Source organism: Symphalangus syndactylus, chromosome 17 (genome assembly GCF_028878055.3).
Source record: "Symphalangus syndactylus isolate Jambi chromosome 17, NHGRI_mSymSyn1-v2.1_pri, whole genome shotgun sequence".
NCBI classification, from domain to species: domain Eukaryota; kingdom Metazoa; phylum Chordata; class Mammalia; order Primates; family Hylobatidae; genus Symphalangus; species Symphalangus syndactylus.
The window spans coordinates 36,677,320-36,699,266 of record NC_072439.2 but is presented as its reverse complement, the minus strand read 5'-3'; the positions used below and the strand labels follow the sequence as shown (position 1 = coordinate 36,699,266).

The window sequence follows — 21,947 nt, the reverse complement described above, 5'->3', positions numbered from 1 at the left end:
GAGACCATCCTGGCTAACACAGTGAAACCCCATCTCTACTAAAAATACAAAAAAATTAGCCCGGCGTGGTGGCAGGTGGCTGTAGTCCCAGCTACTCAGGAGGCTGAGGCAGGAGAATGGCGTGAACCCAGGAGACAGAGCTTGCAGTGAGCGGAGATCTTGCCACTGCACTCCAGCCTGGGCTACAGAGAGACCATCTCAAAAAAGGAAAAAAGGAAAGATTTTTCCCTCATTCTTGCATTTGAGAGAACCCAGAAGCTGATATAATAATCAGGATAAAAAAACACTTTAGAACAAGCCCCTGCTTTACTGGAAACAGTGAAAAGGCTGGAACAGGACATTTAAGCTCGTGACATGGGCCCATTTCCTCATCTTGTGAGAGAAAGCCTTAAGGAGTACACAGACCTGCCCTAGGAAAGCTAGGGGCCATCACGTGGAAGAAGGAATCCTGGGCGCACCTGAGGCTGGAGGGAGCTGGGGCCAGATATGAGGAGCCTTTGCCCTCAATGCAGAGTGCCTGCTCTGCAGGCGGAGCACAAACACTGAAGGCTGAGCACACAGGGGCAGGCGTGGAGGTCAGAATGCACACTTAGAGCCCCCTGGAAGCCCTTCCAGGCTTGGGATTGAGCCACTAGAAGCCAGTCCTCCGTGCTAGAAAACCTCCCAGTACCCCAAAGTCCCAGCCAGCCCTGCAACAGAGCATTGATCAACCTGAAGGCATCCCATTTCCCAGACTGATCGGAAAGCTGATAAAACCAGGGCGACCTTGAAGAGGGACCTTCAAGCTCAGTGTAATACCCAGTAATTTGTTGGACTTGTTTCCCTGGGACCAAATTAATGAGCAAATGGCTCATTAATTTGAAGATGCATTCTGGGCCAAAGGGCTGGGTAATTGAAAAGAGATGACATTCTCAAGAGACTCTTCCTTAGACCAGGAACTTTCCCAGCCCAGAAACGCACACCTTGTCTAAGGTCAAATGCAGTTAGAATTTTACTGAGTCAATGATTGCTCCTCCAGTTCACCATGTCCTCAGATCAAAGTCTCTGTGAATGAGAAGCTGGTGGAATTAAATTTATATTTCCAGAGTGCCCCACCCCGCCACCCTGACTCTCAGAGCTAAGAGCAGCTGGCAGCCTTTCCCTGGGACTCTCACCAACCCAGGTGTTTGCTCCCTCCTGCCAGCCTCTTGGTTTGATTGATGAATGGGCCTGCTTGGCTCTCCCTCTGAGTATCTGCCTTGTGGGAATAGCATTGATCAGGGGCAGGGATGGAGCATTCCATGGTCCCTGGAAGGAATGCAGACCCCCACACCTGGTATCCCCACTCCCAGGTACAGTGGGACTCAGGTGAGATAACGCATGTGTGGGCATTTCCTACATGGTTTATAGAATTGCTTGTTTTCACTGGGGTGAGCTGAAAGTGAGAGACATTTTCTCCTGATGGGATTTCTCATTGTCTCTGATGGAAATATTGTCTGTTTCAGGAAATCTCCTCAGTGTCTTAGTGCTAGCCCTCCTTGTTTAGGTCCCTAGAGTTACTCCCTCTTGCCCTGAACATCAAATTAAGACTTCTCATTTAGACGTTGAGATGCCTTCTTTGACCAACTCCTCTCCTTTCTGTCCTTTATTTCTCCTGCCCTTGCCTTGTGGAATCTCTACTCCAATATTCTTCAGATTCAGGCACCTGATTCCCTCTATCTGTCCCCCAGGCCTCCATGACTGGACAAAATCAAGAATTCTGAACAGAAAAGTCAGGGCCACATTTTCCGGGACAATCCCAACTTGTTCCCAGGAGAGGATGGGAAAGGTGAGCTGTGGTTGGCCTTCCCCTTGCGCTTTTTCTCAGAGCCAACATGGATCCCCTTAGAGTATCATCAAACTCACACCCTGTGATAGACCCTGTGCTGCCAGAAAACTTAGCCTCATTTTACAGTCCTGGCTAGTGCCCTTGGCCTCTCTGTGACTTTAGCTTTCACTGGCACCTGACCTTATTCTTCCCATATAACACAGAGAGTAGAATTTTTTTTCTCAGGCTCCGCCATGGGAATTCTTAGTACAGCAAAGATGTGAGACGCCTCCATACACATATCCCCACCCATCTCCACTCCCACCCTCAACCTCCTGCCAAATGGTTAGCCAATCTCTGCTTGAAACTTGATCACTCCCCAGGTAGCCTCTCCCATGTCAGGATCAATAGAAAGGTGCTTCTTATATTGAGCCAAATTTGTTGTAGCTTCCTGAAGCGATATTGATGGAATTTGGATATGGGATTCATTGGAATAGGACAGCAACCCATATGAATAAAGCATTGTGTTCCCAGGCATGCCCCTCCAGAAGTCTTTGGGGGGATGTGGCAGCTAACTGCAAACATCATATCAACCCATAGTGATAAGACACTTTGTTCCCATGCACACCCCTCTATTCTCTCTGAGAAGTTTCTCCCCATCTCACCTATCCTGGCAGCAGGCCTGTCAGGGGACAAGCAGAAAAGGGAAAGGTGGGCAGAAAGCCTGCCCACATGTGGAGGAGAAGCCCACCTTTCAGGGGACATGTGGCAGCTAACTGCAAAGACACTGCCTATCTGGGTCATCGGCTAGAGTCAGCCACCCTTCCTGTGGTCCCACGGAAGCCTTTCAAATCTTTGCAGTTAGCTGCCACATCTCCCCCAGAGACTGCTATCCTGGGCCTTTCACTAGTACTCCTGTGACCAGGCTTCTGATTCCCCACCACCACTGTCCTGGTCACCTTCCTCCGAGTAGGCTCCTATTTATTACAGTCCTTGGAGCTCAGAGGCCCCAGAGTGATCTGACTCCAGAAGAGCCTAAACAAGCTCTAGACGTGACTCTCTTCGGGATTCCCATGGCTGCCTCCAGCAGCTGCCACACCTTCTGACTCACGTCTCCTCACCTGCCAGCTGGACACTCGAAGTCATGTTTACACCCACTGCTCTCCATCCATGTCTTCCCTTACTAGTCTGTGTGCTCTTGGCTCTTGGCTGCAAGTGTGGGACACTGCATCTGTCTGCTCCCTCTCTCCTTCCCTTTGGACTGCCTCTCTGCCCATTTCTCCCTTTCCTACCCATCTCCTGACAGGCCTGCTGCCAGGACACGAGAGATGGGAAGAAACTTCTCAGAGAGAATGGAGGGGTGTGCCTGGGAACACAGTGTCTTATCAATATGGGTTCCTGTCATATTCGAATGAATCCCATGTCCAAATTTCATCAAAGTCCCTCCAGGGAATTAGAAAGTAGATCACATCTTTTATGTGATTCTTTTACATGTACTCAGAACTACCACATAGGATGAGGTGATGGCTTAACTTGCTCCATTATGGAATTTCTGCATCTCTGCTTCCCTCAAGGCATCGATTTTTTTTTATTATACTTTAGGTTTTAGGGTACATGTGCACAATGTGCAAGTTTGTTACATACGTATCCATGTGCCATGTTGGTTTGCTGCACCCACTAACTCGTCATTTAGCATTAGGTATATCTCCTAATGCTGTCCCTCCCCCCTCCCCCAACCCCACAACAGTCCCCGGAGTGTGATGTTCCCCTTCCTCTGTCCATGAGTTCTCATTGTTCAATTCCCACCTATGAGTGAGAACATGCGGTGTTTGGTTTTTTGTTCTTGTGATAGTTTACTGAGAATGATGTTTTCCAGTTTCATCCATGTCCCTACAAAGGACATGAACTCATCATTTTTTATGGCTGCATAGTATTCCACGGTGTATATGTGCCACATTTTCTTAATCCAGTCTATCGTTGTTGGACATTTGGGTTGGTTCCAAGTCTTTGCTATTGTGAATAGTGCCACAATAAACATACGTGTGCATGTGTCTTTATAGCAGCATGATTTATCGTCCTTTGGGTATATACCAGTAATGGGATGGCTGGGTCAAATGGTATTTCTAGTTCTAGATTCCTGAGGAATCGCCACACTGACTTCCACAATGGTTGAACTAGTTTACAGTCCCACCAACAGTGTAAAAGTGTTCCTATTTCTCCACATCCTCTCCAGCACCTGTTGTTTCCTGACTTTTTAATGATGGCCATTCTAACTGGTGTGAGATGGTATCTCATTGTGGTTTTGATTTGCATTTCTCTGATGGCCAGTGATAATAAGCATTTTTTCATGTGCTTTTTGGCTGCATAAGGCATTGATTAAAGATGTCTCTGCCCATGACTCCACTCAGTTTATGGGCCTCAGCCCCTTCCCTCCCTAGCTCAGTTTCTCCTGTCCAGCTGCTCCTTCTCACCCCCACGCTCTCTCTTATTTTGAGTCTCTGAGCGGACTATTCCCCTGTTTGGAAGGCCCTTCCCTCACCTCCCCACTCATACCTCTCTTCCTTGGCCCTGTTCCATATTCCAGTCCTCCAGGAGACTGTTGGAACCAAATGTCCCTTCCCCAGCACTGGCACCTGTCATAATTCCCACTGTTCCTGTTTTGGGGGGTCTGCCTGTGTCCTCAGGATAGGCCTTGCTTCCACTCTCAGGCTAGGAGGTCCTTAGAAGCACACTCAGATTTCTCTTCTCTCTGAATCTTCCCTCCCCCAGAATATGTCATTTAGTTGTGAGCAACTTAAGAGTCAGAAACATGTTCATTCAACATTGCATTCCCAGTGCCTAAGCCACTGCCTGCCACACAGTAGGAGCTTTATAAGTGCTCATTGAACAAATGTATAATTGACTTTTGAATGATCAGCCACTTTAAGGATTAATAAGACTATGTCTGTAAGATTCTTCAAGACTGTGTATTACTTGTACAATAAAAAATAAGAAGAAATTTTAACTACCCAAATATAAATAATTTCAGAGGTCTGCAGAAATTTTAAAAGAAATGGCCCAGGTACCGTGGCTCACACCTGTAATCCCAGCACTGCGGGAGGCCAAGGTGGGAGGATCACCTGAGCCCAGGAGTTCAAGACCAGCCTTGGCAACATGGTGAGGTCCCATCTTTATTTAGAAGAAAGAAGAAAAAGAGGAGAAGATGAAGATAAAGATGAAGATGGAAGAATGAGAAGGAGAAGGAGGAGAAGAAGGAGGAGGAGGAGAGGAGGAGGAGGAAGAGGAGGAGGAGAAGGAGGAAAGAAGAAGAAGAAGACAAAGATGAAGAAGAAGAAGAGGAAGAAGGAGGAGGAGGGAGGAGGAGGAGGAAGAGGAGGAAGGAGAACAGGAGGAGGGAGAAGAGGAGGAAGGCAAAGGAGAAGAAGGAGAAGGAGAAGTAGAAATAATGCATCGCCTGACCAAACAGCAGTTCGAGATCACAGAAAAATTTATTATAGAAATACCAGAAATGCTGCCCCTTGATGGTACAACTTTGAACCAAGAAATGATAAAGTCACAAGCACAGCCTAAGAGACCCACACTGAGCCCATCCAATGCCCCAAGAGAATCATGAACTTGGAAGTTGTGTTAGGACTCAGCTAGCAAGTGAAGGTGACTCCAGATCTTAGACACAAAGCTACATTCCCTCTCTCAAGGCCTGATACTTTCCTCTTCCTGCCCTCTCCAGCACATCTCAAGCCTCTTACATAAGATTCAAAATTAAGAGTCAAATTCTCACAAAGCGCTCACAGCCACAGAGAACAGAAGGCAGGAGGGACTAGAGAGGTCTGGGAAAGGGCATTAAAGTGCCTTGCAAAAAAAAAAAAAACGGGCAGCTTCCTGACTGACTTGGGGTTGGAACTCTTCCAAGACCCAGGTCAGATCCTCAGACTCCTCAGGCCCGAGGCACCTGGATGGAACAGAGCTGGGCTTCACATGCCCACCCAATGGGGCAATACTCAGAGTGGTGATGAAGCAGAGCTTAGGAAGGGTCAGGCTTCAAAAGAATGGAGCTGTCAGGAGGAAACAGGACAGAAGCAGAACTTGTTTGTCTGTTCATCAACTCCTGCATCCACTGCTAAAACAGGCTTCCCTTTGGGTAAGGATTCATGACCCCATGCCCTCTGAAATACTCCCACCTTGAGTTGTTTACACAAGGGAGAATGCTTCCTGAGACAGAGGTTCAGAATCAGGACAGTGATGCCTTACAGATATCTGATGTGGGCAGCAAATCTATACTCTCTATCAACATGAGTGTATGAGGCTATGGACCAAGAGGCAGGAATAGGCCACTGGTGCAGAGGTTTTCCTTACCAAGCTAGCTTGCCCTGCAATCAGCTACTTCCCCCAAAGGGATCATCCTGTGGCCCCCGGCAGGGCTGAGGGGCGTGGATTCTTGTTCACAGAGCAGCCCAGGTGCAGCAAAGGGAGCCTGGGGCTGAGATACCAACTCATTATGCGCCTTGTCGATGCTCTACAGGCTGTTTCCCTCCATTACTAAACTAGATGTCTGGTATCTTTTAGCACTGGGGATCAGTGCTTAGCTGCAGCGGCTTGAGTTGGGGCAAAAGGGCATTCTACTTGGAGGCAGAGGAATGATAACAATGACTTCTCCCTACCTTGCCAACTCACACAGCCTCTGCCTCTAACTGGAATGTTTCTGCTCACCCTGGGCTACCGATCTTCCAAAACGGTGGGAGCAGGAACAGCAGCAGGGCCAGCAGAGCGGGGTCTGAGTGAGAATGTGCCTAGCTGTGACTCTGACTGCAAGCCAGTGCCCTCCAAAGAAAGATCTGCTGTTTGGACTTATCCACCGTGCTTCCCCCATTAGAGTCGAATTTATTGGCAAAATTGCTGAGACCCATCAAGAAAAGTGAATGAGAGGGGAGTCAGGAAGGGCGTGGAGGGGAGGAGTTTGAGGAGAGGGCGGCGCGGATGCAGGCGTGAGGTGTGGCAGAAACGAGGCCTCTACTCCAGGATCCGCCTGTGGGAGGTGTTGGTGGAGGTCTGGATGATCTGCACGCGCGAGGATCCGCGGCCTCTTCTGCCGCTCCCTCCGTAGCTCCCGCCGCCGCCACCGCTGCTGCCATAACCGCCTCCACTCCCGCCTCGTGCGCCGCCTCCGCGGTAACTTCTTCCGCCGCCATAGCCCCCACCGCTGCCGCCGCCGTAGCCTCCTGAGCCATAGCTGCCGCCGCCTCCCGCGCCGCCGCTGATGCTCACCTGGCTGTTCTGCACGGCTGTGGGGAGGGGACAGTGCACACGGGGTCAGAGGGACTGTGCAAGGCCCCCACCTGCACCCGCCCCTGCACCGGCAGCCTCCTGCATCCTCGATCACCCGTGGCATCGACTTGCAAACCCCATAAATTGAAAACTGAAAGTGTTCCCACTTGAAAAGTATTCTTCATACTACAAAGGGATGCCAGGGTTCCTCTCAGCAACACACTTTCATTGTTTATTGAATATGTATCCTAAAGAGTTCTAGCCGCTGCTGATTCCTCCTAGGCATCATTTTAAAAAAGGCATCATAACAATTAAGCAGACCTGAAATCATAACCATTTATTTCAAATGAATTCTTCCAGGCTTTGCCATTACACTTGCTTACTTTGGTGTCTATTGTAAGGGACTGGAAGCTAAAATGCCAGACTTTCCGTTCTCTGCTGGCCACCTCCCGGCCCTCCCTCCACCCAGCTCCGCCAGCCTCTCTCTGTCCTTGGGATCTGCTACTTACAGATGCTCACATGGCTCTGCAGCTCTCCTGACATTCTGTAAAACCAAAGCACACGGTCAGCCAGACCCACAGGGCCTGAGGAGAGAAGGCGGTGGCCCACAGACATCTGGATCAGAGGTGTCCCCAAGCCTTAGGGAAATGTGTGTGCATGAGCAGAGGTCAGAAAGCCAGTGCGGCGGAGAGAATTTTCAGCATTTTCATGAAGCCTTTTAGCATTGGGGGTGGATATCCAGCTGCAGTGGCTTGGGTTGGGATATAAGGACATTCTACTTGGAGGCAGAGGACTGATAACAATGACTTCTCCCTACCTTGCCCACTCACACAGCCTCTGCCTCTAATTGCAATGTTTCTGCTCACCCTGGGCTACCAATATTCCCAAAAAGGTGGGGCTTATCTTTTCTCCAAATAGCCAGTCCCACAGCTTCATGGGTGCATCTCGAGCGTTAGCCCCAGAAACACAGCTGCCGGACCCACCTGCTCTCCTCGCCCTCCAGCAGCTGGCGGTAGGTGGCGATCTCCACATCCAGGGACAGCTTGACCCCCAGCATGGCCTGGTAGTCACGCAGCAGCCGGGCCAGCTCCTCCTTGGACTGCTGCAGGGCCTCCTCCAGGTCCTGCAGCTTCTGCCGCGCATCCTGGAGGGCCTGCTCGCCTCTCTCCTCAGCATCCGAAATGAGTGACTGCATCTGTTCAATCTGCTCCAGAGACAGTTGGAGACCATTTAATGGTTGAGTTTCCAGGGCTCGATCTGGCAGGGCATTGTGGGAGGTGCAGGGCTTGGTCAGCCCTCCCTGAGCACCCATCCCACCTGCTTCTTCACGTTGCTGATCTCTGCCTGCAGCCTCTGGACAGTGCGGTTGAGCTCTGCAATCTCCATCTTGCTGTTCTTCAGGTCGTCTCCATGTCTCCCTGCCGTGATCTGGAGCTCCTGGTACTAGGGGCCAAAGGCAGCATCATGGTCAGCATGTGCTGCCCACCACAAGCCCCTCCAGGAGGGAGTAGGTCTGGGCTGCTCTCCCCTGGGAGATTCCCACCCAACTTGCACTGTGGTCACCCCTACATACACACTCACAGCTATACCAAACCTCCCTCACCCGGGCTGCAAACACATGTATACATGCACACGCTCACAGTATACCAAGCCTCCTGCATTCCCACCAGTCTCTGGGCAGACCCTCATCCCAGCCATACAAACCTGCTTTGTGATGCCCTTTCTACCACCTTTTCACACATCTAAGCCTTCACGTTGGTCCTTACCCACACTGAGACCCCCTCACTTTTCACTCACCATATAGCTTCCCGCCCTTCTGCAGGATGATCTCCCTAGCAGTCAGGCAGGACCTCATGTCCTCAGAGGCCCTCCACCTGCTCCACGTTCAGTCTCATTTCCCCTCCATATCTGTTTCTGTCTCTGTATTGCCCCATCAGTCAGAACTCCACCCCCAGGACAGGGCTCTGAAGTGGGTAGGAGAAGCATCGACTCAAGGGAATCTGCACTCTGCTATTTTTCACTGTTGGCCATCTGCCTCCTAGTCTAATGTCGAAATCCATTCCACCCCTAGAACACTGTCTGCAGGACAGTGGGACAGAGGTCAGCCAGGATTGGAGTTGGCCACAGATCATCCTCAACGCCAGTCATCAATGCTAGTTGTTCAGAATTTCGTGACTGGACTGTCAGCCACGCCCTTTCAACCAGAGGCTTCACTATCCAAAAAGATCCAGGTCAGTTTATGGAAAAGAAGTAACCAAAGATGTACCCAACAACTTAGCCACAAAGAGGTTGATCTAATAAGGGAGGGTGTAGTCTTACAATATAATACCAGGCTGTTAAAAATGCGGCAGATTATTTAGTGTCACAGAAAAGTATCCATATGCAGTAAGTAAAAGAGAAAGTACAGCCTGGCCAACATGGCAAAACCCTGCCACTACTAAAAATACAAAAATTAGCTTGGTGTGGTGTCCCGCGCCTGTAATCACAGCTACTCAAGAGGCTGAGGCAGGAGAATCACTTGGACCCAGGAGGCGGAGTTTGTATTGAACTGATATCAGGCCACTGCACTCCAGCCTGGGAAATAGAGTGAGTTTCCATCTCAAAAAAAAAAAAGTAAAAAAAGTATATTTTAATAGATACCATTATGAAAAAAAGAAAAAAAATCATTCTAGTGGTGAGGGGAATGGGTTTGTAGACACAAACCCAAGTTTAATTAAGCTCTGGCTCTGCCATTTACTAGCGACAAGGCATTAGGGAAATTAAGTAATCTCACACACTACTATCTATTATAAAATGGTGATAATGAAATTCTTACCTCATTGGTTGTTGTAAGGACTGAATGAAATAATAATATATATGTAAAGCACTTTGTGCAGTGCCTAACACATATGAGTTCTCAATAAACATTATTGGGTTTGTGCAAAAGTAATTGCGGTTCTTGTCACTACTTTTAATGGCAAGAACCGCAATTCCTTTTGCACTAGCGTAATAGCAACAAAGAACTGGTAGAAGGGATATTAACATATTAATAGCAGTAGTGAGAGATGGGTAATCTTTACATGTAATTTCTAGAATTTGTATAACAAACACATTTTACTTCAGAAATAAGAGAAAGACAATGCAATAAGAGAAAGACAATTCTGGGAAGAATCTGTTTTTCTGGGCACCAGATCTGGGGGCCGCACCCACCTTGGTCTGGTACAGGGCTTCGGCCTCGTCCTTGCTCCTCTGTGCAATCAGTTCGTACTGGGTCCGCACTGCATCGATGATGCTGTCCAGGTCCAGGGAGCGGTTATTGTCCATGGACAGGATGACGTTGGTGTCACTGATGTGAGTCTGCATCTGAGACAGCTCCTGTGAGGCATGGCGCACAGGCTGACTCCTTCCATTCTCCTCTGGGGGCCTCAGTTTTCCTCTGCTGCTCCCTCAAGGCTCTCGGGGGAAGCCAGAAGCCTGGGCCAGGTAGTCTTGGGAAAAGCTCTTGGAATTGTTGTGTGCAATGAGAGATAATAGGGAGAGTCTTAACTGCCTCCAGGGAGAAGGAAGGAGCCCAAACCTGGAGCGTTCAGATACCATCTCCCCATCACACTTCTCCTGCAGCTGCCACTCTGCCTTGCTCTGACTTGGCCACCATAGTGAGCTGGGCTCCTTGGCAGGCATGCCTGTTCCTTGAAACCACATGAGTTCTCTGAGGCAGTAGAATGGACTCTAGTTAAGGAGCACTTGGACTCACTTTTGAGTCTTGGCTCTACCATTGACTAGCTAGGTAATGAAGCAAGTACTTTAACCCCTCAGTGCCTCAGTTTTCCCATCTGTAGAATGGAGATACTCATAACATAAACTTCTAACAGCATCTGGCCCAGAGCACGTACCCCCAAGTTAGACACAGGCGAAAGAGGGCCGGGTGGCAGAGTGTTTGATCCCCCACCACTAAGGTCAGGTTCCACTCCCTTTGAGACTCACACTGTCACCTCCCACAGAGTTTTCTAACAGCTCCATCAACTCCCCAGAATTAATGAAGATTTCTGGTTGGTTTTGCCCCTTATATGTCTGGGTGATTTCCCAGACAGATTGGAAGCCATGAACCAGGGACACGTTCGCCTCCACCTAACTCAGGATTTTCCCAGCCTTCCATCTTCATTACCCCGACCTGGGGATTCTGAAGATTGGGGTGGAGAGGATGACTGACTCCAGGCCCACAGAGTTGGCGTACCTGGGGAGATGAGTCCCTAGTGGGTAGTGTTGGGTTTCAGGCCTCCCCTCTTACAGCCCATACTCCTTGTGAGATGTGAGAAAAGAAAGGGGGTTCTTATAAAGGCTTAACTCACCGTCAAAAATAAATATTTCAAGAAATTGACCTCCCCAGTCAGAGTGTCCACCCTGGACTCCAGGTCCACTTTGTTCACATAAGCAGCGTCCACATCCTGAATAGCAGTCAGAAACAGTTTGACTTTATTGCCCAGGCATTGCCTGCCACCAGCTCACTGGGTGGCTCAGGCAAGCGGCAGAGCCACTCTGGGTTTATTTCCTCACCTAAAAAAATTCATCACCTCACTCGAATAAGGGACCCACAAGTCCTGGCTTTCCTGGCCAGAAGGAGATGTGACACCAACCTCCACATCTCAGTCAGTCACACCCAACACCCCAGGACCTTCCCTGGGTCCCAAGGCTACACATAACCGACAGTCAAAAGCTGTCATTTCACTTCATTTCACTTTCAGGACCCCAGAGAGATACAAACTCAAGGCTTTCTAAAGAGTCATTATCAGTGTCGGTTCCAATGTAAGGGCCCCGCATTCAGGCATCACACACAGCAAGCCGGCCATAGAGGCCACCCTGCCATTGTCACAGAGCATCCCATAGGGATTCCTCACTCCCCTCAGCCTCCTGGGTCCACAGCCACCCTCGGGACTCCCCTTTCCCTCACCTTCTTCAGGATGACAAAGTCATTCTCGCTGCCAGTCCTCTTGTTGATTTCGTCCTCATACCTGTCAGGCGAGGCAAGGAGCACAGAAAGGCTGCAGGCTGACCTTGGCTCCCTGAGGTCCCTCCTTACAGCAGAAAGCTTGGAATTCCCCAAACATTTGCTGTCCTGGGCTCAGAGGACCCTGCTCGAGGTGCTGGCTGCCCATTCCCAGAGGCTGGCGCTCTCATGGATGAGGGCAGAGCTAACTCCTGGATCTGTGGGCCAACAGAGGGGACCCCAGGCCAACATGGAAAACCCAGAGCCACAGAGAAGGTCCCTGGAATGTCTATTTTTATGTTGATGTTTTACCTTTGTAAATGTGTCAAACTCATTCATTCCTTAAAATTGAGAACATGAAATAACAACCACTTTTACTAAATATTTTTGAAAAGAAAAAATTTAACCTACAATTCTGTACACCACCCCCCACCAGCACCTCCAGCATGGATTTCATTTTTCCCTCGTTGATTCACACACACTTGGATCTCTACTGGCACGACACAGTAAGCATGCCAAGGCGATGGGAAAGAAGCACCCTGCACCCCACGTAGGGAAGAAGAGGGAGGGAGAGGCTCGGCTGCCTGCACAGCTCAGGAGCAGCTGATCTGGAATTCGACAACTCCTGTCACCCCTACTGTTTGTAGTCATAATAGCAAGGGTTTATTGACTGCTAGGGGTGTACAGCCACAATACTAAGAACTTATTAAGCATCATTTCATTCAAACCAGCAGTTCTCAAACTGTGGTCCCCAATCCACAAGCATCAGCATCACTTGGTAACATGTTAGAAGTACAAACACTCTCGCCACATCCCATATCTGCTGAATCAAAAACTCGGGGGGCAGAGCCCAGCAATCTGATTCTAGCAAACAGATGCATGCTAAAGTCTGAGAACCACACATCTGCCCACAACAATCCAACAAGGGAGGTTCTTGCTATTCCCACATTACTAATGTGAACACTAGAGACTTAAAAAATGAATTTGTAGGCAGCTAGTAAGTGGCAGAGCCCACACTGGAAATCAGGCTTACTTGGTTTCAACATCCATGAAGCTATCCTGCCCCTCTCCACCCAATGCAATTGACAGCTGGCTGCCAATATCATTCTACCTGGGTTGCCACATACAAAACAACGCCTCCTGCAGTTGTGCAGTGCAGAGCCTGCATGCCCCGCCCCCCACCCTGACACATAAACACTGAAGCAGAATGTCCTGCCCCTGTGACCAGTTTCCGGCCATGCTTCTCGCCTGTTTTGCCCTGCCTGGAGTCTCACTTGCTCTTGTAGTCCTCCACGACATCCTGCATGCTCCTGAGCTCCGTGTTCTGGCGCATCTGCTCCGCATTGAGCAAATCCACCTGCCTCCGCAGGTCACCGATGTAGTTCTCCAAGAGGGGCTCCAGGTTGTTGGTTCCAGTTGAGGTGTTCACCTGCTGCAGCAACTCCCATTTTGTTTGTAGCACCTGGTTCTGCTGCTCCAGGAATCGCACCTAAGAGCAAGAGACCCCAGTCCACCCCAGGCCATGGATCAGAGCAGCTCCCCCATGAGTAGGGGGAGCCATACCCCCTCAACACATCCAGACCTCAGATAATCAGGATGGCTCCTCTAAGGGTCAGAGAGCTTCCTTTTCTCTGGGATTGAGACACACAGAGGGCAATGTGGTTTCTGACGGCCAATGGCTGTAAGGTCAACTTGCCTAAAATTGACACTAAGCTCACTCTGGTTTTGAAGGTAAATCGCCTCCTTCATTTACATCATAGAGCACTCACCCTCCACACTCAATTTATCCATGCCAACGTACGGCAATGGTGTCTCGGAGCATCTGAGACACTGATGACCCCAAGGCTCCTTTCTCTTTGTGGTCAAAATGCATTATGTGATAGAGGAGAGGAAGAAAGAAAAAGAGAGAAGGATCAATTTGGCTTAGAACATTAAACTAATTCCTGAGCAGACTTGCTTGGGCGCAGTGTGGGGCCCTGCAGCCACCACCACTTCTGCTGTCTGCCGGGATGTTTGTCAGGAAAGTAACTCATTTAAATGCTTTTATAATGCAGACAAAATTTACAGGGCAAATGTTCTCATTTTTTAAAAGTCCAGTGCATTCAAGTGCCCCAAAGTGAGGACTTTGGGTTGTCAGGTGTTTGAGAACTACCCACTTGCTATTTCCCGGAAATGGAGAGTGGACATCACCCAATATTTTCACCACCTCTTCTCCCAAAACTGTGGATAAGGAGGTAAGATACAGGGCCCAGTGAGGTGGCTGGCTGTGCAAAGTGTGTGGCTTGTCCTTGGCATGATAATGACCAGCCTCCACCTTTCCTCAGCCAGCTACACACTGTGGAGCCTCCGCTCCAGTGCCCTGACAGAAGCAGTGGTGCTCGGCTGCATGCGGGCGCTCATGCACAAAAACACACACCCTCCAGAATCCGGCTTCCTCCTCTGGGCACCGTGTAAAGGGGCAAACCCACTGCTTTGTGTGGTCAGAATGGAACCCTGAAGACACTCCCCTACCACGTGACACTAGTGAGGATCACCCAAATCCCCCAGCCCTTGAGACTTTGCCCGTCTGAGGGGCAACCCTGGTTAGCTCCCTTTGAATTCTGACTCTAGGCTGGAAAATGTTTGCAGACAGCACCACCTCCCATGGCTCATTTTTGCTCACCTTATCAAAGCAAGAGATTAGGCAAGCAGCTCTCCCAGGCTTGTCAGCACAGCTCACAACAGCGTGAGAAATTCCTGCCACTCTCTATTTTTACTCTGTGGTGGCACTCCCAGAGAATGAAGAAATCAATTCAGCACTCATTCACTGCACTCAGTGGCAGTGGCATTGTGGGGACCAAAAGAAAGAATCCTGTGGTCCCATGCAGAGTCTCCACATAAAACAATGAGGGAGCAGTGACACAACTCTGGGTGCTCTGGCTTTAGCCCAGGTACCTACCTGCAATATCCCAGGAGCTCATAGAAGACACTGTGGTTCTCATCAGGCCACCCAAACTGCAAAGGCAGAGTCTGGCTGCAGGGAGTGCCTTAACCACTAGAACAATCAGTAAAAGCCACTGTGTTTTTCCCCAGGTTCCCCAAAACACTCCTGGTCTGTGCCCCACCAGTAAAACTCAAGGGCAGCTCAGCTAGCACCGATGGAATGAGGCATACTGCTGAGCGACCTTCTCCCCACCCTCTGCTTCAGGGCCCCTCCCCTGCACAGGGACCTCCCAGTGCCCTCAGCACCCCAGGTCTCCTCAACTCTTTGCCCAGCAAACTCCTACTCACCCTTTAGACCTCAGCTGAGGTGGCATCCCACCAGTGTGTCCCCTTTGCAGCCCCTTGTTCCTTGACTTTCTAGATCTGTGGAGACTTGCAGTCCTTTGGCAGTGTTTGAGCATCTGTCTCCCGGGCTGCACTGGACCCCATGAGGGCAGGCCTATGTCTACTTTGTTCTCCAGGGGACACAGTGGACCCATGGACACACAACACCCAACACAGAGAAGACAAAAAGTGTCATGCACTCATGAAGTGCAAAAGGTTTTAGAATTGCATGCTGATATGGGCTATCCAGGCCACTCACCACCCCTAGCATAGAGATCTAAGGGTCAGCTGAGCAAGGCCAGGCCAGTGTCCCAGGGGGAAGAGCTGAAACCCTCCTTCCCTTTCTGAGGCCCTGTCCCCTTGTCATTGGTTCTAGAAAGCCTTTGGCTCCATTTCCACTCTCTGAGCGTCCAGCACTGACCCCTGAGGGGCTGACCCAATTTGTCATACAGTTTCTATGTATTGAGCAATTCTCATGTGTCAGGCACTATTCTGGGTGCTAGGGATTTGGTAATAAACAAAGCAGGCAAAATCCCTGCTTTCTAGGAGTTTGCATTCTATTTAGAGAGATTACTATAAAGAAATAATCATGTAAAAAATACAGTGCCTCAGAAGGCCGCAGGGACTATGGAGTCACACAGGGCAGGGGCATAGGAACGCCGAAGTGGTGGTCAGGGAAGGCCCCACTGAAACTGTGACATCTGAGCAAAGACCCACAGAAGGTGAAGGAGGAAGGTGGGCCTCTCTTTGGGGGGAAGACTTCCAAGCAGAGGGAACGGCAGGTGCAAAGACCTTGAAACAGAACTGAGCCTTGGTTGCTGGTGAGCAAGAGGAGAGCAGGAGAGGGGGCAGAGGGGCACAGGATGCTGCAGACAACAATGAGTTGGAAGCTTGGGGGCTATTTTTGAGGCCTCACTCTGCTTACTAGCCATTGTATCCTGAAAGCTGTTCCACCCAGTGAGGGCAATGTGGCCTGATTCCACAAATGCAAGTGTGGGCTTAGCAGCAGCTGCGGGTTGAAGGGCAGATAATATAGGGCCTTGTAGGACTTGGGCTTTTCTTTCAGTTGAGACAATAAGCCACTGCAGGATTCAAATGGAGGAGTGGCGTGACATGCTTTTAAAGGATGGCTCTGCTGTGGTGTCAAGAATAGGCTATACAGGGTCAAGGGTGAAAGCAGGAAGACCAGTTTGGAAAGCAGAGTCAGAAGTCACCTGTCATAGAAGCCTTCTCCCTTCCAGCCAGGCCACAGCCCACCTGGCTGAGGAACCTCTCCTCATAGTCATCATAGGCCGTGACCCTCGAAGGACAGGGGGCCCAGGTCTCTTGCACCCTAGCCTCTGCCCACTGCCCTATGCCATGCAACTGGACAGACCTTGTTCATGGCAGGGGCCATAATCGGATGAGCCTCAGGAGGTCAGTTACCAGCGGCCTGTGGTCATTTCCCAGCCCTCTCTCCTCCCTGCTCCTCTCTTGGCCCAGCCGTGACCTCCGAGTAGTGACTGCTTGCTCCAGTGAAACCCTCTAACCCCTGCCTGTGCCTGAAGCATGGTGATACTCAGCCAAATTTTCCACGCAGCGTGATCAGAAGCCACGGGAGCACGCTGCTGTGTTGCGCTCCTCTTCGGCAGCCTCTGGGCCTCAGCACTCTCACCCGCCTCCACCCGCTCACACACTGTCCCATCCCCAGCATCTGCTCAGATATCAGAGGCCTGCCCTGCCACCCAGCATGGCCTCTGGCCACAGCTACCCTGCAGTCAGGCCATAGGTCAAGCTCTGGCCTCGGCACTGGACTCCTGTGGGGACTGAGGGAAAGTCACTGAGTGTGCAAGTGGCCTTGGTGCTCTGTGGGGCTTCCCATTGCATCCCTGAAGGCAAAGTTCCTCCTGGGGAGGTGCTAGTGGCCACTGTGCCTCAACCTCCAGACAAAAGGAGATGCTGGAGGGAGGTCTTCACCATGGCGAGTTCTCCAGCCTCTGCTGTTGCTTTGGACCTAATCTGAAGTTTCAACAGGGAACTAGGGACAGGGCCTTCTGTGTCTCCATCTGGTCCATCCTTGGCCCTTGATGAGTCAAAAGGGGGAGTTCAGACAGAACCCTACATTGCATGCTATTGACTTTAGCCCCAAGAGATACCCACCACCAGGGCATTCACCATGCCCTGCCTGCTTCTCCTGCCCTGGCTCTGTGGCTTCATCTCCACTTCTCTCCTCCACCCCCTGGATCCCATTTTCTCCAGGAATTGTAACCGTTTGAAATTCCCTAAAGGTGTCACACTTTCATGCCTCCTGGTCCTTCTGCCTGAAAATCCCCTCTGCCCTAAAAACCCATTTAACTCGTGCTCACTTCGGCAGCACATATACTAAAATTAGAACCCATTTAACTTTTCCTCCACCTTCCAGACTCAGCAAGCAGAGCTCATGACACCCTCCTTTGAGTTACCATGGCCCAGAGAGTACTACCCCTATTGACACACTTCACATGCACTGTCGTAATTCTCTCCCCTTTAGACATGGGCTCCTTGATGGCAGGACCTGTGTCCTAGTCACCTGTAGCACCTGGCACAATGTCTGGCCTATCATAGATTCTTAGAAAATATTTGTGGGCTAGATGGGTGGATGCATGGGTGGGTAGTTGAATGGATTGATGGATGAGTGAATGAGCAAATGAACGTGTGTGTGTGTGTGTGTGTGTAAATGGATTGTGTGGATGGGGATGGATGGATGGATGGGTGCATGGGTGGATAGGTGGATGGAAAGTGAATAATTGTGAATGAGAATGAGGATACTACACCACGTATCTGTTGAGTATTTTCACACTGCTTATCTCCTTTCCTGCCAAAAGGAAAAGATAGAATTAAATCCCTGCAAGAAGACAAATTGAAGCCCAAATGGGGTAAATGATTTCCTAAAGTCCCAGGCCAAGCTGAAACAGCATGATGTGGTGAGAGGTGGCAGGGTGTAATCTCTCTCAGTCATTTGGTCAGTGACCAATGACCCTCCCTGCCCCTGAGGTGCTCACCTTATCAATGAAGGAGGCAAACTTGTTGTTGAGAACCATAATCTGCTCCCGCTCCTGGGTCTTGATCCTCTGAATTTCAGGGTCCACCTCCAGGTGAAGTGGCTCTAGGAGGCTCTGGTTAATGGTCACCTCTTGGATGCCCCCAGGAGGACAAGAAGGACCAAAGCCCCCAAGCCCAAAATTGCTAGCCCCAAATCCAGCACCCCCAAAACCACCTCCTCCAAAGCCACCACCTCCAAAGCCACCAGCCCCAATGCTGCCAACCCCAAAGCCTCTGCCCCCTCCAAATCCCCCTACTCCCCCACCCTGGCAGAAACCACTGGTGCTCCTCCCCATTAGACTAATGGAGATGCTTCTACTGCCACCCAGATTGTAGAGGCTCCTAGAGCCAAACCCCCTTCCATGGATCCCATATCCACCACCACCACACCTCCCTCGAGCATAACACACAGAACCCACAGCCCGACTCCCACCACCAGAGCCTGCAGAAGAGCTGGTACTGTAGACCCGCCTGCTCCTTGAACTAAACGCGGACTGAGAACTAAATTGGCGGCTCATGGTTGCTGGAGCATCCAGAGAAGCAGGCAAGAGAAAGAGGCTGGCAGGAAGGAGGCAGAGACCAGAGAAGAAAGGAGCTCTGACTCCTTTGGAAAGGATCTGGCTCCGTCGCTATATATACACACACACACATTGCTGGGCTGGGCACCTTTACAATCCTGAAAGGGGAGTATTAATGTTTAGTTTGCCTGCCAGCAACATCTGTTTAAAGCCTCACACCTATGAGTTGCAGAAATCAGATTGCAGACAAACTTCCACAACTCGGTCATTTATCATTCATCTCTTGCCATTTAGAGATCAGAGTGCAAGAATCTCTCAGGATCTCATTGCTGGAAACTTCTATACAGATTCCCCCCAAATCATCAGTTCATCTCTTCCTAAGAAACTCCACCATTGAATTGTTTGTTTCTGGGATGTGCCTGGGAGATCTGGGGCAAAGTTAGATGGTGTCTAGAGACCTCAGGACCATAGCTGGGGCAGAGGTGGAAACACTTTCTGTCATAGCATTGTGCTGGTGGGGCAAAAGTTTTTTTTGTTTTTGTTTTTTTTTTTTTTTTTTTTTTTTGAGACGGAGTCTTGCTCTTTGGCCCAGGCTGGAGTGCAGTGGCGCAATCTCGGCTCACTGCAAGCTCCGCGTCCCGGGTTCACGCCATTCTCCTGCCTCAGCCTCTCCGAGTAGCTGGGACTACAGGCGCCCGCCACCACGCCCGGCTAATTTTTTGTATTTTTTAGTAGAGACGGGGTTTCACCGTGGTCTCGATCTCCTGACCTTGTGATCCGCCTGCCTCGGCCTCCCAAAGTGCTGGGATTACAAGCGTGAGCCACCGCGCCCGGCCTGGTGGGGCAAAAGTTTTGTTCCAATATCCCCACACACTGCTTCTGCTCCCTGCAGTTATCATTACCATGAGCACCCAAAATTCTATCACATGGAAGTGCAGTATTGTGGTCACTGAGTACAAGTGGAGGCCCACAGATTCTGCCCAAGGTCATTCACGTTGTGTGTTGCTTGATAAGCCTCAGACTTCTCAAACACAAAACCACACAAGGTACTTCAGCACCAAAAGTCTGTGGTTATAGATTTGTTGAGCATCTACCAGTATCTAATATTGTCTTCTAGACCAGAAGACAAACCATCCCTAACTATCTCTCCTTCTGTTTTATTATTTCCGGTTCTTTATAGACAATACTTTTGTAAAATAGAATTAAAGGAATTATCTCTTAAAGATAATTTTTTAAAAAGATATACAAAATGCAAGCCCCAATTCTTTTGATTTTTAGATTCAGCAAACAAAACATTATTTAACTGCTAAAAATAGCAACAATAATAATAATTTTCTAAATGGTTACTCTCAAATTCTGTGCTTACCACAAGGCAATAACAAAGCACCGTAGACCAGCACTGATCTGTGCTCACCCTCTGAGAAGCACGTCCCAGACAGCATCCTGAGGAGAAGCTAATTCAGTGAGCATCAGTGTCCGCCAACAAAAAAAAAAATGTCTGTTTTCCCTCTGGACTCAAATAGCTGTGGCTTTCATCCAAAATGTAATAATAATTTTTTTAACTTGGAGAAAAAATCTCCAGCCTTAGAAAAATGGCTAAGTGATGGCTTGCCCAATTGGATACAACTATTTTAAATCATCTTGGAGACTCTGCAGCAGAACCGGAAACCACTTGTGATACTATGTACCATATTAAAGGGAAAGGGCAGACTACATGATGGAGTCTGTGCTGTGAACTCATAAGAACTAAGAATGCAGAAGGCCAGGCACGATAGTCACTCCTGTAATCCCAGCACTGTGGGAGGCAAAGGCAAGCAGATCACTTGAGCCCAGGAGTTCAAAACCAGCCTGGCCAATATGGCGAAACCCCATCTCTACTAAAAATACAAAAAATTAACCAGGTATGGTGGCACACTACTGTAGTCCCAGCTCCCAGGGGTCGGGGGGCTGAGGTAGGAGGATCTCTTGAGCCTGGGAGGTCAAGGCTGCAGTGAGCCCTTATCATGCCACTGCACTCCAGCCTGGGCAAGAGAATAAGACCCTCTCTCAAAAAAAAAAAAAATGCAGATGAGACAGACTTTGTAAGTAACTAGAAAGTGAGTTGATTTATTTACAGACTGTGGGAGGAGTTTTCCTAGGTTTTTTTGTTTGTTTGTTTATTTGTTTTTTGAGACAGAGTCTTGCACTGTTGCCCAGGCTGGAGTGCAGTGGCACAATCTTGACTCCCTGCAACCTCTGCCTCCTGGGTTCAAGCGATTCTCTTGTCTCAGCCTCCTGAGTAACTGGGATTACAGGTGCCTACCACCACGCCTGGCTAATTTTTTGTATTTTTAATAAAGACAGGGTTTCACCATATTGGCCAGGCTTGTCTGGAACTCCTGAACTCAGGTGATGCACCTGCCTCCACTTCCCAAAGTGCTGGGATTACAGGCATGAGCTACTGTGCCTGGCTGAATTTTCCTGGTATTTTAAATATCCTTTTTCTTTATGTTCATTGCAATAAATATTTTTGGCTCACGCCTTTAATCCCAGCACTTTGGGAGGCCAAGACAGGCGGATCACCTGAGGTTAGGAGTTCGAGACCAGCCTGACCAACACGGAGAATGCCGTCTCTACTAAAAATACAAAAAATTAGCCGGGCGTTGTGGCACATGCCTGTAATCCCAGCTACTCGGGAGGCTGAGGCAGAAGAATCACTTGAACCCAGGAGGCAGAGGTTGCGGTGAGCCGAGATCGCACCGTTGCACTCCAGCCTGGGCAACAAGAGTGCAACTCCACCTCGAAAAAAAAAAAAAAAGAAAGTTGTGGCAGAAATCCCAGTAGAGGTGGGGAAGAACAGGTGGTAGAAACAAGAGCAGTGTGGGGGCGCCGCAGTGAAAAGTCATCCTGGGGCAGGGAAAGTCTCCAAGGGCAATTCCAAGCTTCCACGCCCTCTTCTCATGAACCTCTGCATTCCGTGCATAGTATCTGTTCAGTGGGTCATCCAGGAGACACAGTGGGATAGAGGAGACAATGAGCCTGAAATTTATAGACAGAAGCCCTGCTGCTTGCT

At 49.6% G+C, this 21,947-nt stretch overlaps 1 protein-coding gene across 1 annotated transcript; it reads right to left on the bottom strand.

Annotated features, from left to right (window-relative positions):
* Window positions 1-5,255: 5,255 nt before the first annotated feature.
* KRT77 (keratin 77) lies at window positions 5,256-18,985 on the bottom strand. Its single transcript, XM_055247777.2, has 9 exons — window positions 18,338-18,985; window positions 13,286-13,500; window positions 11,976-12,036; window positions 11,377-11,472; window positions 10,238-10,402; window positions 8,366-8,491; window positions 8,032-8,252; window positions 7,558-7,592; window positions 5,256-7,065 (listed from the first exon to the last, which is right to left on the bottom strand). Exons 1-9 carry the CDS (start codon window positions 18,893-18,895, stop codon window positions 6,794-6,796), a joined length of 1,749 nt encoding a protein of 582 aa, XP_055103752.1. The 5' UTR covers window positions 18,896-18,985; the 3' UTR covers window positions 5,256-6,793.
* Between the last annotated feature and the right edge of the window lie 2,962 nt (window positions 18,986-21,947).

What these genes read in the sequence shown, in the direction of transcription:
- KRT77 (XM_055247777.2), bottom strand. Translation starts at nt 18,895, where the DNA reads ATGAGCCGCCAATTTAGTTCTCAGTCCGCGTTTAGTTCAAGGAGCAGG. An exon ending in GTGGAGGACTACAAGAGCAA is followed by an intron (nt 12,037 to 13,285) that starts GTGAGACTCCAG and finishes CTCGCCTGACAG; the next exon opens with GTATGAGGACGAAATCAACA. An exon ending in AAGCCCTGTACCAGACCAAG is followed by an intron (nt 8,492 to 10,237) that starts GTGGGTGCGGCC and finishes TTTGGCCCCTAG; the next exon opens with TACCAGGAGCTCCAGATCAC.